Source organism: Ammodytes marinus, assembly GCF_949987685.1.
Source record: "Ammodytes marinus genome assembly, chromosome: 21".
NCBI classification, from domain to species: domain Eukaryota; kingdom Metazoa; phylum Chordata; class Actinopteri; order Uranoscopiformes; family Ammodytidae; genus Ammodytes; species Ammodytes marinus.
The window spans coordinates 3,128,892-3,144,390 of NC_137225.1; the positions used below are offsets into that span (position 1 = coordinate 3,128,892).

The 15,499-nt window shown below is 40.6% G+C and overlaps 1 protein-coding gene across 1 annotated transcript in view; it reads left to right on the forward strand.

Annotated features, from left to right (window-relative positions):
• Positions 1-15,499, forward strand: part of lancl2 (LanC lantibiotic synthetase component C-like 2 (bacterial)) — a 57,901-nt gene that overhangs the window by 20,673 nt on the left and 21,729 nt on the right. The window contains exons 6-7 of the mRNA XM_080050620.1: positions 616-798; positions 5,553-5,729. Coding sequence (XP_079906746.1) covers positions 616-798; positions 5,553-5,729 — 360 coding nt within the window. The remainder of the gene's footprint in view (positions 1-615; positions 799-5,552; positions 5,730-15,499) is intronic.

Below are 15,499 nucleotides of genomic sequence, written 5' to 3' on the forward strand. Positions count from 1 at the left end.
TCTTGTTTTTCTCCTTGTTTAATTAGCCACAGACAAGGACAGAGAGTGTGTTTTGGTTGAGACCCAGCACTGCTACAAACAGTTTTTTTCTGCATTTTTAAGATGGAGTGCAGTAGAAAGCTGGGGATAAACCTTGATTATTTTGTGCAATCGTTATGTATTGCTAAGCTCTTAACCCAAATTCTAACTTTCTCCCTCCCTCCCTCCCTCTCTCTCTTCCTCTCTCTCTCCCCCTCTTTCCCTCCCTCTCCCTCCTTCTCCCTCCCTCTCTCTCTCTCTCTCCCTCCCTCTCCCTCTCCCTCTCCTTCTCCCTCTCCCTCTCCCTCTCCCTCTCCCTCTCCCTCTCCCTCTCCCTCTCCCTCTCCCTCTCTCCCTCCCTCCCTCTCCCTCTCCCTCTCTCTCTCTCTCTCCCTCCCCCTCTCTCTCTCCCTCCCTCTCCCTCTCCCTCTCCCTCTCCCTCTCCCTCTCCCTCTCCCTCTCCCTCTCCCTCTCCCTCTCCCTCTCCCTCTCCCTCTCCCTCTCCCTCTCCCTCTCTCTCTCCCTCCCTCTCCCTCTCTCCCTCTCCCTCTCCCTCTCTCCCTCCCTCCCCCTCTCCCTCTCCCTCTCCCTCTCCAGCCAGGATCAAAGGTGCATGTAGACGTTCTATCAGAGTTGGTGCGTCCCAGCATTGACTACGTGCGTCACAAGAGGTTTCGCTCGGGGAACTTCCCCTCGTCGCTAAGCAACGAGAGTGACCGTCTAGTCCACTGGTGCCACGGGGCGCCCGGGGTCATCCATGTGCTCATCATGGCTCATAAGGTAACCATCAAATCAAATCACTTTTATATGTATAAGCCCAATATCACAAATAGACATTAGTGGGATTCACATTTCATACAGTATGACACCCTTTCCCTTAGACCCTTAGCTCGGCTGAGAAAAAACTCCAAGTAAAAAAAAAAAACTTTAGCGGGATTCCAAAATTGAGAAACCTCAGGGTTGACAGAGTAAGGGATCCCTCTCCCAGGACGGACATCATGCAATAGATGGCATAATGTAGAGAACATCCCAAAGGAGTCGGATCATTGACCAGATGTTTACATGGTCATACTAAAGTCAAATATGAATAGTGAACAGTGAGGATGCAGGAGGATTTCAGATGCTGCCAGAACTTCAACACAAGAACATCAAACACTATGGGAAATAATAACCAGACATTTGTTAATTACCCCGTGTGTCTCCCAACACATGAACAACACTGGCCCCTTGTGGCATAGCTCTGCACTGCATGGACAGTTTATTTTGTGTTCAATAGTGTTGTAATGTGTATTGTGTTACTATTTTACATGGTGACAATTGTAAAGAGCTTTTATTGTATTTACCGACTTTTATGTTTTGACTGATGAACCCGTGAGAGGATTATGAGACACAAGCTGCCGTACACACACACACACACGCACACACACACACACACACACACACACACACACACACACACACACACACACACACACACACACACACTCTGCGGTAATGCATTGTGGGCTAATTTCGTCTTTCCTTGGCCCATTAAGGAGCCACTTTTCGGTCGCTAATGCGCTGCTATTCTGGCATTTTAATGTCTCTCTCTAATGCTGAGACTCTTTGGCACCCCACAGAGAACAAAGCACAATGGGGGACGCGATTGGCTTATCACTGTCTGGCTATTAACTGCACACAACAACAACAGATATTTCATTTTGTTGTCACATGAGGACAAACATTTCAATGGCTGCATTTTGAGCACGCTGTGTTCCATTTAAATAAAGCTGTTGTAATTCATGTTCTCCACCAAACGATGATCTGTTTCAGAGAATATGAGCATAGTCATACCATGATTGTTTCTAATAGTAAAGAGATCTGTTGTTATAGAGCAACGGTACAAAGGCCTTTTAATTACCCCATACAAAAGTCAAACACAGAGAGATGTGGACGGCTGTAGGGAGGGCCTATCACAGCCCAAAGCTGTTCTATATAATATATATAAAGAAATAAGATTACACTCCAAATATTCAGTGTCTCTCTCGTTTGACTATTTATGACCAGTATATGTTTGAGAAAAATTATCTTCTGGTTTTATTGACAACATTTCTACCGAATTACCCCCCCAAAAGTATTGTAATTAAGAGCATTTCCATTAAGTAATGTAGAGATGAAGATTGAAGAAAAATCCAGACTGGTCTCTTAGTTTTTTTCCAGAGCTGTATGTTGGCTACATGATTAATAAGCTCACCTTTTTAAAGATGTCATCAAATGGTGAAACAGCTCAGTGAGGGGACATTTAGATCCATAGCATACAAAACCCTATTTCCATCTTTACAAACGTAACCAAAATGCACACATAAGCAGCCAATACCTTAGGCTCACACATTATTACATTGAAGTTGCTAAGGTCAGCCGTAGTCAGTTCCAGTTTTGAGGAATTGAGAGTGTAAAGCCCAGTTCAGACCAAAGATTCGCCTCGCAACGACTTGCAACGAGATGGTTTTAGAACGTGGCGGGGAGAAGTCGCAGCAGTGGGAACTGCTCGTTGCAGCGTGTTGCAAGGAGTCACAGAAGATTCAACATGTCAAATCACCAGGTCCAGTTTTAGAACATCCAGGCCAGCTTGTTGCAAGCCGTTGCAGTTGCGTCTCGTTGCGAGGCAAATCTTTGGTCTGAACTGGGCTTAAGGGTGGGGTGAGAATTCCAGTTTTTAAGTCATTCTTCCCGCTCTGGTTAGACTTTTACATAACACTTCAGCTCTGATGGTGCATTGTTTTTATCAGGAACCCTATTGTAGGAACTTAAAAGAAATGCTTTCAAACATCCAGCTGTCTCCATGCCTCAAAGTCTATAGCTGCACTTTGTTTCTTTCTCTTTACCTGCCATAGCTGACTGCTGTGCTGCCATGGCAACCATAGAAACCTCACTGAGGGGGAAATGACGCCGCAGCACATTTGACTGATATGAGTTCTGAATTCTACATGAAGATATCTGGGGCCAAACCAACACTACACCGTGTTAGCATTACTTAGCTTCTTTTTAATATCCTGTCTGCTAACCATTTACTCTATGTGGCTATATAATCAGATGAGATCTTAGAGGACTCAGGCATGTATAGGTTGTTGGTAGTTTGATATGTAGCTGGTTTGCCGCTCCCAACCAGAATATACAAACACCCCAACATCACTGCTACTCAATAGCAATGGCTGAAGGGGGATAATATTGTATAAGAGATACATAAATGGTAAATGGACTTGTACAGCGCTTTTTAGATGATTTTCTCAGCCCCAAAGCGCTTTACATTTCTTACCACATTCACCCATTCATACACACACTCATACACCACTATATAGAACAGGTTGGTTGTGTGATTCGACTTGAAGATGAAAAGGAGGATTCTGAAGCCCAGGATTAGACAGCGTCAGTACTCCCGCCGAGAGCACAGCAGTCACATTTTGAAATTGTCTAGTTCAAGAGCGGGAGAGTGTTGGAGAAAGTGCCGTCTTCATTTGACTGGAAATATTCAAATGGAGCGGAATTGGCTAAAATGAAACCTTGACTTGTTTTTCTGCTGTTTTGTCCAAATTGCTGGTTGAGTTTGTGTAATGAGAAAGCTTGTTTATAAAGTCATACTCACAGCCGAGTGGACGGAGGGCAGAACCCAAGTGAAGCTGATCAGTTTAGGAGGTGCATTCTTCCACTTAAACTCTCATTCATACACCAGTATGTACATCAATTAGCTTGTGGAAAATAAGCTGGGTGGATACAGCTGTTATTTCACTGTGTCACATACATATACAGTATACCGGTATGAACTGGTATTGGCAGATGCCCAATGTTAAGCCTTGATCAGGAGGACATCCCTATCATTCACTTAATTAAAACTACAATTATCAATTATTTCCATCATGGATTACTGTCTATGAAATGTTTGGCATCTGTGCTTGATAAAAGACTCAAAGGATGACTGATTTGGGCACTCACTCATTGTGTACTGTTGGTTTGGGAGCCACACACCTAGCACTAGGTTTAACAAGCAGGTCTGTACTTGTAATGAAGGGATTTTCTGCAACAAGTTTTAAATAAGTGAACGGCCAGTATGGCCACAGTTAGAGAGGTGTGAGTGAATGACTTTATGGAACGACATTATCAGCCGATACAGATAGTACTGTCCAATATCATAATTATTTGATTATTTTTATTTTTTTGTGGTGATGTTATGTGTAAGGTTAAGCATCAAAGCAATTCTAATTGAAAAGAGCAAACAGATGCGAAAATGCCTATAGATTTATCTTATCTGCTTTGTATGGTTTTGAATACAGAAGAACTCAACTTTTTTTATTACTAAATGATTTTAAATGTGTGCTATATCACATAGCTACAGTCTTAACATTGAAATGTCTCTCATAGTTGAAATCATTGAGAGAGTAGATTACAGCCATATCGGTCCCCATACCGTGCTATCCCTAGTCTCCAAAATGGCTGTTTCCTGTTTTGAAGCCTTGTGGGACTGCTGCTGAGGGAGCCTGACTTTCATACTGCCATCTAAATCAGCTCTGCTATGAGATGCAGTGAGTGTCATGGAGCTACTCTGACTGAGATGTATCACCTACTAATGAGGCCTGGGCATGTGGGGACGCTTACTCTTTAATGTGGGCTCGACTTTATCTGTACTCATGGGAGAGATACAACGCACCAACCAGCCTGACAGCAAGAGGCTTTTCTGTACTGGTGCAGCTTTCAATGAGAAAAGTATTATGGTTCATTCTCCGTGTTTTGGCTTGAAACTGATGTGTTATTGTAGCCATCGTTTGAATTTTCAAGTGTGATGCTAAAACAGACAAGTGATTATTGTTCCCCTGAGGCATTCAGAGTAGTATGAAGCAATGTTGTAGCATGAGTTCAAACTGGTAAACATTACACGCACGGATAAAAACTAGATTCATTGTCCCTGCACAGTAGTTCACTACATGAGGGAATTCTCAGAATGCTCTTGTCTGTCAGGTTTGAAGTTCAAGGATGTCCGGTCTATCTGACCACACACTTCAAGATTCACAATGGTTTATTTGTCAAATGCACAGTAATTACAGCAGCAGTCATTGGCAATGACATTCTTAAGTCCCAGGCTCCTCTCTCAACAATACAATATAGAAGAAGAAAATATGTAAGAGAAACACCTGAGACACAATAAACACACAGTAGTGCAAGGACACAGTGTAGAGATAAGGTGCACCATATACATATAAAGTAGAATGGAAAATAAAGTTAAAAGTAAAATGGAGACGAAATAGAATACTGTACATGGAAATAAAATCATAACTGTAGTGAAATAGGATACATGTACTGTACATGTAATAGAATAATGTTAAATATAATAAAAAGTATTATGTATATGCGATATGGTGTGGTTTTTTATTACACATAGGTGCAGCATGAACATTAAAAAACGTAAACACACTTCTTTGACTAACCCATGACTTTCTGTGTGTGTGTGTGTGTCTCTGTGTGTGTGTCTGTGTCTATCTGTGCGTGTGTGTGCGTGTGCCCAGGTGTTCAAAGAGGAGAAGTACCTGAAGGAGGCAGTGGACTGTGGTGAGGTGATCTGGCAGCGCGGTCTGCTGAGGAAAGGCTACGGTCTTTGCCACGGCACGGCCGGCAACGCCTACGCATTCCTGTCCCTCTACAAGCTCACCCAGGACAAGAAATACCTCTACCGCGTCTGTAAGGTAAGGTCTTACTGCTTTTATAGGGTCCTAGGGCTGTCACTCTTTCAAAAAATTTAGTTTTGAAAATTTTAAATGACCCCGTAATTTGGTTCAAATATGACATTTTCACCCCACTTTCGAACGAGTAGCTAACTAGGTGGGAAGGGTCAATTTCTGCAATATGTGCCAGACGTACAGAGGAAGCTAAATCACATTTCTCTCCAACATAAGTACAAAATGATAAAATGATAGGAAATAAGTAATATATACAATCAATATTTTCTAAATAGTGCAAAAGGTAAGGCAAAACCAAACGGTATTAAAAGAAAAGTTAATCAATTTAAATGTGTAATATGAGTGAACATCGTTTACCATGTGCAATATGCAGTAAGCTGAATACATTGAAATGTAGAATATAAGGGCATTACAATGTACAGACTGAGTATGAGTATGAATGTAAACCGCACTGGCAAGGTTTTGCGTCAGGATCCAGGAAACCAGGAAATGAAAACAGGGAAGGTAAAGGAAACAGAGTGGGAGAGAAGTGTTGTTTTTCACTGTTTTGGTCGTATGAAAATGTAATATCAAATGAGACAGTGATGTACAGTAGGTGCTGCATATCAGTGCTGTCACTCTTACATGTCTGAGAAGATGAGGATGAGACAGGTAGGCAGAAGATCGCCTCAATAAATGAATATTACACAGATAAGAGCCTGTTGTCTTATGTGTCTGTCTGTTATGTCCACAGTGGGCATCAAGTTGTCCTCCTGAAACTGTATAACATGCAATAGAATGTCATTTGCGTTTACTTTGGCATTGACTCAAGCTATCTTAGACTTCAAAGTGTGTTTCCAGGTGTTGGGGAGTATTACTGCATGTGATAAAAGGCAGCCCGGCTTTGAGAGTCTCCAGAGGGAGCTGTGTGTTTGAAGTCTGATAAATGGCCTCAAGGCATGTCACTTACATCAGCGTCGGTTGGGGCTGAAAACTACCAGTTTGAAAAGAGAGAGTGTGTGTGTGTGTGTGTGTGTGTGTGTGTGTGTGTGTGTGTGTGTGTGTGTGTGTGTGTGTGTGTGTGTGTGTGTGTGTGCTTTCGTTTATCTATCACGGTGGGGACATTGACCTGAATACACACCAACACCATGGGGACCATGAAACACCATGGGGACAAAAACGTGGTCCCCACGGTGCGAACCCATCCACTTGATAGGAAATGACTTTCTGATATGGCTGGTGAAGTTTCCTGAAGGGACCCCAGGGGGCAGGATTTTAAGACTTTGTGTGTGCTCTACAGCAATCCCGTAGGCTGGGCCTGGTATTGCAGTGTGTGGGTAAAGTCCCCAGCAGGCTGTTTTTTTGGAAACTGTGTGTTGTTTAGAGCAATCCTGGTGGCCAAACCTGGTATTACAGTATATGAACTAAGTCCCCATCCGCACTGGTTTTTCAGTGTGTGAACTTTTCTATGTGACTGAGTGCCATTTTTGTCATAAGAATGTGTTTATTATCTTCTAATAGAATTGTTGTTACCTAATTATTACATTTTGGGCCTCTAATCTCATGAGAATTTAATAGAATTCGCATTTGTTTCATTTTGTACGCTCATTACAGTTCTCAGCTTTGTGCTTTGAAAAAAGTTCAACATTTGTGCATTTATATAATTATAGATCTTGTGGTTATCTTATGTTAATGGAATCATTTAGTGCTGTTTTCCAGTTTAGAAAGATAGATTTGCCATAGTTTTAACATTTTCCCACCAGTTAATAAAACATGTGACAATGTTGTGAATATCAGGGCTCCAGCTAAGCACTGAACGAGCCGGTAAATGCATTTTTTTAATGGACGGATTTTAGTGAACTACTAGAATCCGTTTATTGTATATTAAGCAAGAATAGCACTATTTACAACCCTGTCAATTCCCACTTCTTAGAATGTTCACTGACCATTTTAACACGTAAAATATAAAATAATATTCTGTACTTGTAGCATCCAGTGCTCAGCTGAATACTATAAACATCATAGGGTTCCGTATACTTATCAGTCTAAGGGCCTGTGTCCACCAAACACGCTTTTAAAAGGCGGAGTGCCTGTTTGCAATGGATTCTCTATGGCAGGACGCGCATGCAGTGCGCCTTTTTAAAAAGCACCCGCGGCGGTTTAACGCTCCCTGCGCCTTGCGCTTTTATGCGGAGCGCTCCGAGCACTTTTTGTTAAAAACAGTTGAACTTTTGAAGAAAAGTGCTGCTCAACCAGCCATTGGTGCACACACAGGGCGCGCTGAAAGCAGCGCACGGAGCGCTCCGCCTTTTAAAAGCGTGTTTGGTGGACACAGGCCCTAAGGGTGCACTCACACTGGGAAAGTCCGCAAGTTCACTTGCTTTGGTCCAGACCAAATATAATTGAGATTTTTTTTGTTTGGTGTGGGCCACTTTCATATTGCCCCTTTTGCAAGTGAACCAGCATTATGAAGCAAAACCACACGTGATCTGAGGTCATTCATTCATTGGACAGACATTCTGGGGTGGAGAGAAGCAGGAAGCACAAAGTGAAAACTGCGAAATATATCATTAATATAATATGGAGTTAAAAATTATAAAGAAATAGGCCTACATCTAGCCTAAATGAAGTAGAAAACATCAAATTATTGTTGTTTCATATGGTTATGATATGTAAGCCTATGTCAATGCACCGTAATGTGGCATGTAGGCTAGCCTACGATGTGAAACATAATTTTTTTACTGTATTTTTGCTGCTGGACGTGCGGCTCACAAGAAGAATAGGCTCAAGCTGACACACAGCTGATTTAGCTGTGTGTCAGTTGAGTGTCAGTTTGGCGCAGCTCAGCTCCATACTGACACGGGGGTTGTATTGACGGTCGTGTTAACATGGGAAGCAAAATAAAAACACGTATGTCATGCAAAGCGCAGCGTGAACCTGTTGGCACTGTGCGGGAGACACTCCCTTCTCCTTCACCTGATTGCTGAACACATCAGTCATTACTCCAGGTTACCAGTTAGTCCTACATGGGGCCATTTTTTAAAAAGACGACAGACCAGATTGGAGAACCAGGCATTTATTTTGGTGATGGTTTCTGTAAACACAATGAAGGCCAGCCTTGTTCCTTCCACTCCCTGGATGAACATACACATAATACACTAACAACAATAAAACCCCTTCTCCTGAAAAAATACTTGAAGAGGGCCCTTCCTGGGATTGATGAACAGGGAATTCCACCCAGACTAGAGATGATGATGAAAATCCAGGAAGGATATGGACGTCCTTAGGGAAGCTCTCCTATGGTGAGAGTCAAATAAAACGTTACAATTCACAACAATGCACAACACAAATTATGTCCTGGAATGATTCTCCATCAGTCATGATCCCAACACCACATTTAAAATGGTCTTCAGGCTAAAAAATACTACAAAGAGCACACTTACCGTGTCCTGGTCCCACACAAAGTAGGAGAGACTCTTGGAGATTTGGGTGACAAAGTAGAAAATCGAGATGAAGACCATAATGAGTGGAATAATCACCCTCCATGTCACCTGCCAGAAAATATTGGGCTTGTGGCCAATCATGAACTCAATGTCCTTGTTAAACCTGTTTGGAAACAATAAGAATGAGAGTTGACATGCTGGCTTAGTGTATGTAAAAACATCCATAAAATAATGCATTGTACTTTAAATATATAAAGCACTCTCTACTTTGTGATGAAGACAGACTTTAAGGAGGAAAACTCCATTCTGTTAATGTAGTCCAAAACCTTTCTTTTTGTTATTGCACAACATAAATAATAGCATTCGGGGAGGCAGCTGATATAACTATTGTACATAATCAAATATTTTGCATATTTTTACTAGGGCCCGACCGATATGCATTTTTGGGTGCCGATGCCGATTCTTTTTTTAAGAAATCCCATGAATATATATTTAAAAAAATACTTGTTTGAACCCTTAAATGTATATAAATACTTGTTACTGTTGATAGGTGTACAGGAGCTTTTTATTTATTGAAATATGCATCATTATTATCTTAAGAAAAATAAAGTGTTACAAATATGTCTAAAGTGAAATGACGCATTTTTAAACTCAGACATTAAGCACTTTATGGAACTGCACCCAACCCTCTGGAACTCCCTCCCTCCAAAGATCAGCATCTCAGATTAAATAAACCCATTCAAAAGTCAACTCAAAACTCACCTCCTTAAGAAAGCATAATTACACCTGACTCCACTCCAAACCTTATCTGTAATTTGTCTGTATTTTCTTTTCTTTTTCTATAAGTATGATTTTCTATATGTTTGATGTTAAGTGTCTTTGAATGACCTCCAATAAAGCACTATATAAATTCTATATAATAACTATAGTAATATCAACTACTATTAACAGTCAAGAGATGACCAATGACTCTGCTATTGGTGTCAGGGGGAACTGTCAAGTGTGAATGAATCCAATGTATTACAACACACCTGCTGCGGCTATAATGCTACCTCCGGTACCTATCTCACTCAACATGATTGCTTAAATAAAAAAATAATAAAAAAAGGCAAAAAATCGGCGGCCATTTTGCCGATTTTTCGGAGATGTGCTATAATCGGCCGATTAAATTGGACTCAGTATCTTTATCTCCTATGATAACTGACATATTATCTCTGTTCCAGGGTGAGAATGCCCTGCTTTGTTTGAACTGTGTTAAGACTCCGAACTAATCCGAACGCACCCCTGGCTCCATACTACACACACTGCTAGTAAGGAGAACGGTAGGTTAACAACGAGATAAGCGATTGTTATAGTGTTTTAAGTTGTGTTTTATTCAGTGTGGATGACATTATAACTGTCAGTTAGCGCCGTCACGTCAGTCAGCCGGAGCGCCTGTTTAGTGAAGTTTATTTTTCTTTCTCTCTCTGTTGTGTGAGCGTGCACGTTGCCGCAGTAACCACCTATCAATCCACGGTTGAAACGTGCTCTCCCTGAGTTTGTTTGCATCGCCCTTGTGAGTAAGTGCATGGAGTTTCTCGACGTCTATAAATTATAATTTATGCACGTTATTAAACGGCCGTAATTCGCCGGATGCAACAGCTGTTTAGCGTGTCATCACAAGCCGAATATTGCTATTGTTCTTTTCCTGGGATCTGTATGCTGCTGTGCATGTTAAAGAAGGAAATAAACATAGGATAAATCCTTACTCCTCCTCTCATCGTCTCATGCTTCATAGTCTGATGTTTTTGGCCTTAAGTGGTGTTTTAGCCGACACACCTGAAGTGAATCCAGTGATAGCAGATCAGCAAGGTACATTCAGCAGTTTCCTCTACTACTTTTGTTGAGAACAAAATACTTGAAGTGCAGGATAAACCTCTTGCTGTCTGTTGATGTGCAATAAATAGTGAAAGTTATGTAGCCTACAAGTAGCTCTACCTGTCTGTTCAACTCATTTCAACTGACTTGTGAAAACTGCTCAGAAAAATATTTTTTCTTTGACATAGGCCTATAGCAACTTTTTTTTTTACAGTAGGCTAAAGCAAATAGTTACTTTCCCTGGTAACTAGTTACTTCTATTATAAAGTAATTCAGTTACTAACTCAGTTACTTTTTGGAAAAAGTAGTAAGTAACTATAACTAATTACTTTTTTAAAGTATAGTTCCCAACACTGCCTATGACACCTTAGTGTCACATCAGTAGCTCATCAAAGTCTGTGTTGTAAGCGAGTTTAAGCGGAAAATGTTGATAATCGTTAATACACCACAAAGGGTAATATTATTAATTTAATTATTTATTAATTATGGATAACCTTACTTTACTGTACGTCTGGCTTAGCTAAAGAAAAGACAGACATGTTCATTAGCTGAAGTTAGCTTTAATTACCACATTTTCAGTTTGAAAAACATGCCTTCATGCTTCAGACAATTCATAGTAGGAAGACAGACTAATTTGTTCTCTTTATTCCTCAAACCACACAAAATTTTCCATGCAAATGGAAGCAAGAACATTTTAACAGTAGTTTGCAAAGGTGTTAGCCAAACTTATTGCATATCAAAACTAATATAGTCTTCTTACCTCAAAGGTGCATACTGCTCGTCTTCTCCTTCGGCAAACGTTTCAAAGCTTCTCTTCAAATCCAAACCAAATGCATGGCACCAATCAAAAGATCAAACTAACATTCTTGGTGCATTCAGTTGCACTGTTGGACAATGAAGTTGCATTCGAGGATTGCATTTCAGTCAAGAGAACTGTTTATCCCATCTCTAGTAAGAAATTACTCAGTGGTGGCAAAAACCTAACTATGACCGTTCAACTGTGTTAAAAGTAACCACATGCAAGTAATTTCATGTATTTGTAGGTTGCCAGACTCTGCAAACAGCATCATTTCAAAACACTTAAATACATCAGCTAAATCCATATATTTAGCTACACAAATCACGTTTCGTTGTACCAACACTGGAGCCAGTGATCACTGTAGTGGAAAATGGCTCGCATTTGTCTTTTTAAATCAGTGTGTCATTGTCAATGTTAGCGGCTAACAATTAGCAGTTCTTTATTGACAATTCACGGTTAACATTATCAGCTAACAGCTGCACATTTCTGTTAACAAATCAAGCATCCTTAAACAGTCAGAGAACACAGGCCCCTCTGTCTTGCTCACACAGTATTACCAAAGTTATTCCTAACTTTTTTCACTGTCTTCCTGAGTTCTGAGCTCATCACTTGCTGTTGTTTCTGATTATCACAGTGTGAAGGGGGAACACGGTGCACAGCAGTTGATTTGCAGATACATTCTCAATTATAATTGAATTATTTCCAATGTACTATAAGGTTTGGGTCAAATTATGATTAGGTTATCAGCTGTACTAGAAAACCCCACTAGTGTTCTGCACAAATGCTATACATAGTGACCAATAAGTGGATTTTTTCCTGTTTAATTCTACAATAGGCAATCTTTATACTGTAACTATAACTTTATACTGAGCCCTAGCCTACCTTATGCCTCGTTTCCACCGAGTAGAGCGGGTCGGGTCGGAGTGGGTTGGTATGTGTATTTTGGCTTTCCATTTGCCAAAAGTTGGGTAGGGTACGGATATTAGGGCCGCCTGAAAGGGTGCCGACAAGGCGGAGGTACAAATGCGTTTATTGGTTGAAATAATAATTTCCACAGTGTAGTCACCTCGGTAAGAGTGAAGAGAGTCTTGTGCTTTGGCGAAAAATGTGAGCGCAGCACTGTTTACTGTGTGGTGTTTTTCCTCGTTGTTAAATTAATCCGTGGGCTACACTCACAGACCTATAAAGGCTACACTGTGTCTCACTCATAGATAGTAGGCCTATATAAAACTTCTACGATGTCACGTTTCTGCCGCAGCCAGCGCTGTTCGGTCACTGTCACTATTGGTTGCACCGGGCCTTCTCTGTACATTTAGGCCTATCGTCATAATACGCTCACAAAACGGGGGAATAAATAAAGAAGCGGCTGGTTTGACCGAGCAAAAAACGAGAGACTGCTGGCTTGACCACAATTGTTCCACAGCCCGATAGTTTGACCCACATTCTGGCGGGGGCTATCGCAGTTCAGCCTAAACACCACCTAGAATCTTAAAAGTGAGCTGTCCCGCTCTGAGCCGCTCCGACCCGACCCGCTCTACTAGGTGTAAACGAGGCATTAGATGCATCACTGAAGCCATTTTGTATGTTTTAGAGCAGCAATGCAGCAGCACAGCAGAGACAAGATGAGAGGTTTTAAAATGTATAAAGGGTTTGGGTTAGAGTATGAGTTGACAGTGCATGATGAGCATATCTGCAAGTCAGTTGTTAAAAGTCTTCATTCTGTATGATAAAATAACATATATTTTTTTCGCTTTTGTAATGGGTAAGTTAAATGCTGATATTGTACATTAGGCCTCATGTAACGTTGTCTGTTACAACAAAGAGAGGGAGAGACAGGAATAGACCAATAGATTCAGTAAGGTAAAGCAAAATATAACAGTAGATGTTTCACAAGATTTCACAAAAAAATTGGAAAAATGGGATCGCTTGCTTGTAGTAAGTGGCATGTGGCATTGTGACTTTTTTTCCTTTTAGGGTGTTCAGAGCAGGGACAGACAGCTGAGAGACACTGCAGTCAGAGGACAGAGTCATATCAGCCACACTCAAAATTCACAGACTCAAGTTTTGTCGAAAAGAGTTTTAAGTTTCCATGAGAGATTGTCCAAGGTCATGCGTGGTTGTAGGCTTACCGGAAGTATGTGAATAAAGCAGCATGTGAAGATGCCTGCTAATATCTTTGGTGTGAATACGGGTTAAAACACTACAATAGCCCAGTTAATACCTATGCGGTTGCTTTTTTTCTCGATCAAAGTCATAATATGCAATTATACATTACCATTTACCCGACGATAATGTCAAATATGCATATTTTTTATACTTTTTTCTTGTAACAGTATAATCACAACAACTTTGCTATTGTAGTTTAAAGTGTCATAAGGGCAATGTATATGTCATGTTCACAATTTTCTATGTGCATGGTCGTTAGAAAAGATTGTATTAAATATGTTGCATAAAATTCTGGATGGATGAAAGGACTGTAAATCATGTTCCCTTGGGCTGGTATTAGCAGGAACATTTCAGAGATGGCAAACAAAAGTACCTAAAAGGCAAGGTAAAGAAATGATTAGACAGGTTCATAGATTGGTCAGCTGTTATGCAGGAAAAGGCATGTTCGCAAGTTATGATAGCTCTCCACCAAAGACAACTGATTTCTCTGCATTTATGAAACAAGCAGAAATAAGTGTAGATCTTGCCAAAACAACACTACAGCAGGCAGAAAAAGCAGTAAAGAGGGCTGAATGTTTTTTTACCGATTGCCAATGCTTCATAAAATAAGTTAGATTCCCAATTCAATCTCAGTCCTCAGCACATCAAATGCCTGTTATGAGCTTGACTCCTCCAGAGACACAACAGGTTACACAGACTGACATAGTTATGCCTTACCCTTTAACACCCAATCTCTACAATAAAGGATTTGACAAGCATGTGCCCTATGGTTGTCAGCACTACTGTGTGATGTTGACTCATTTTGGTCACTATTACCACTAAAAACAAATAGCTTCATTTTATATAATGGGCTTCCAAGGTGCTCTCTGAATCTAGGCCTGGGCTTGCTTGTGTCCATGAATGGAAACATTAATACATAGGCTAATTTAGTCAACAACTTGAGGGTACTATTTATTAGATTCAATCTATTGAATCTATCAAATATTTAGTACAGCCAAACTAACTACACTGCATCTAGATGATTTAGGCCTATGTCAATAAAGAGCAAAGGTTTAGAAAGTAGCCTACAGTATTTCCCTCTAAAATGTAGAGGATTGTAAGTATAAAGTGTTAGGAAAAATATTTTTGTGTTCTTTTAACCAGAGGTCTAGAAGGAAAAACAAGTAGAAGATTTATTTCAAAGCTTAAAGGTTAATTATCTAAATTGAGTGAGCAGAAACATGTAGGCCTACATGGAGCTCTCAAAAAGCGTCCCCAGTAAGACTGAAGTTAAAATGGTGGGACATAAGTGTTATATGGAAACAAATACATTATTTCTGATTGTTTGACTGTGTGTTGGAGGCTGGCTGTGTCTTGCCCCTGACACCTTTCCAAGCTGGTTTCTGATGGCAGGTATAACTTGAGAAGTTTCGTTGCTAAGGAGTTGCTATGGTGCAGGCAGAGTTCTCAAAAGTTGCCTGACCATTATGTAAACCAAGTGATAAGCTAAATATGTGCTACTCTCTATGCATGGTGTTCATAGTGCGCTCTTA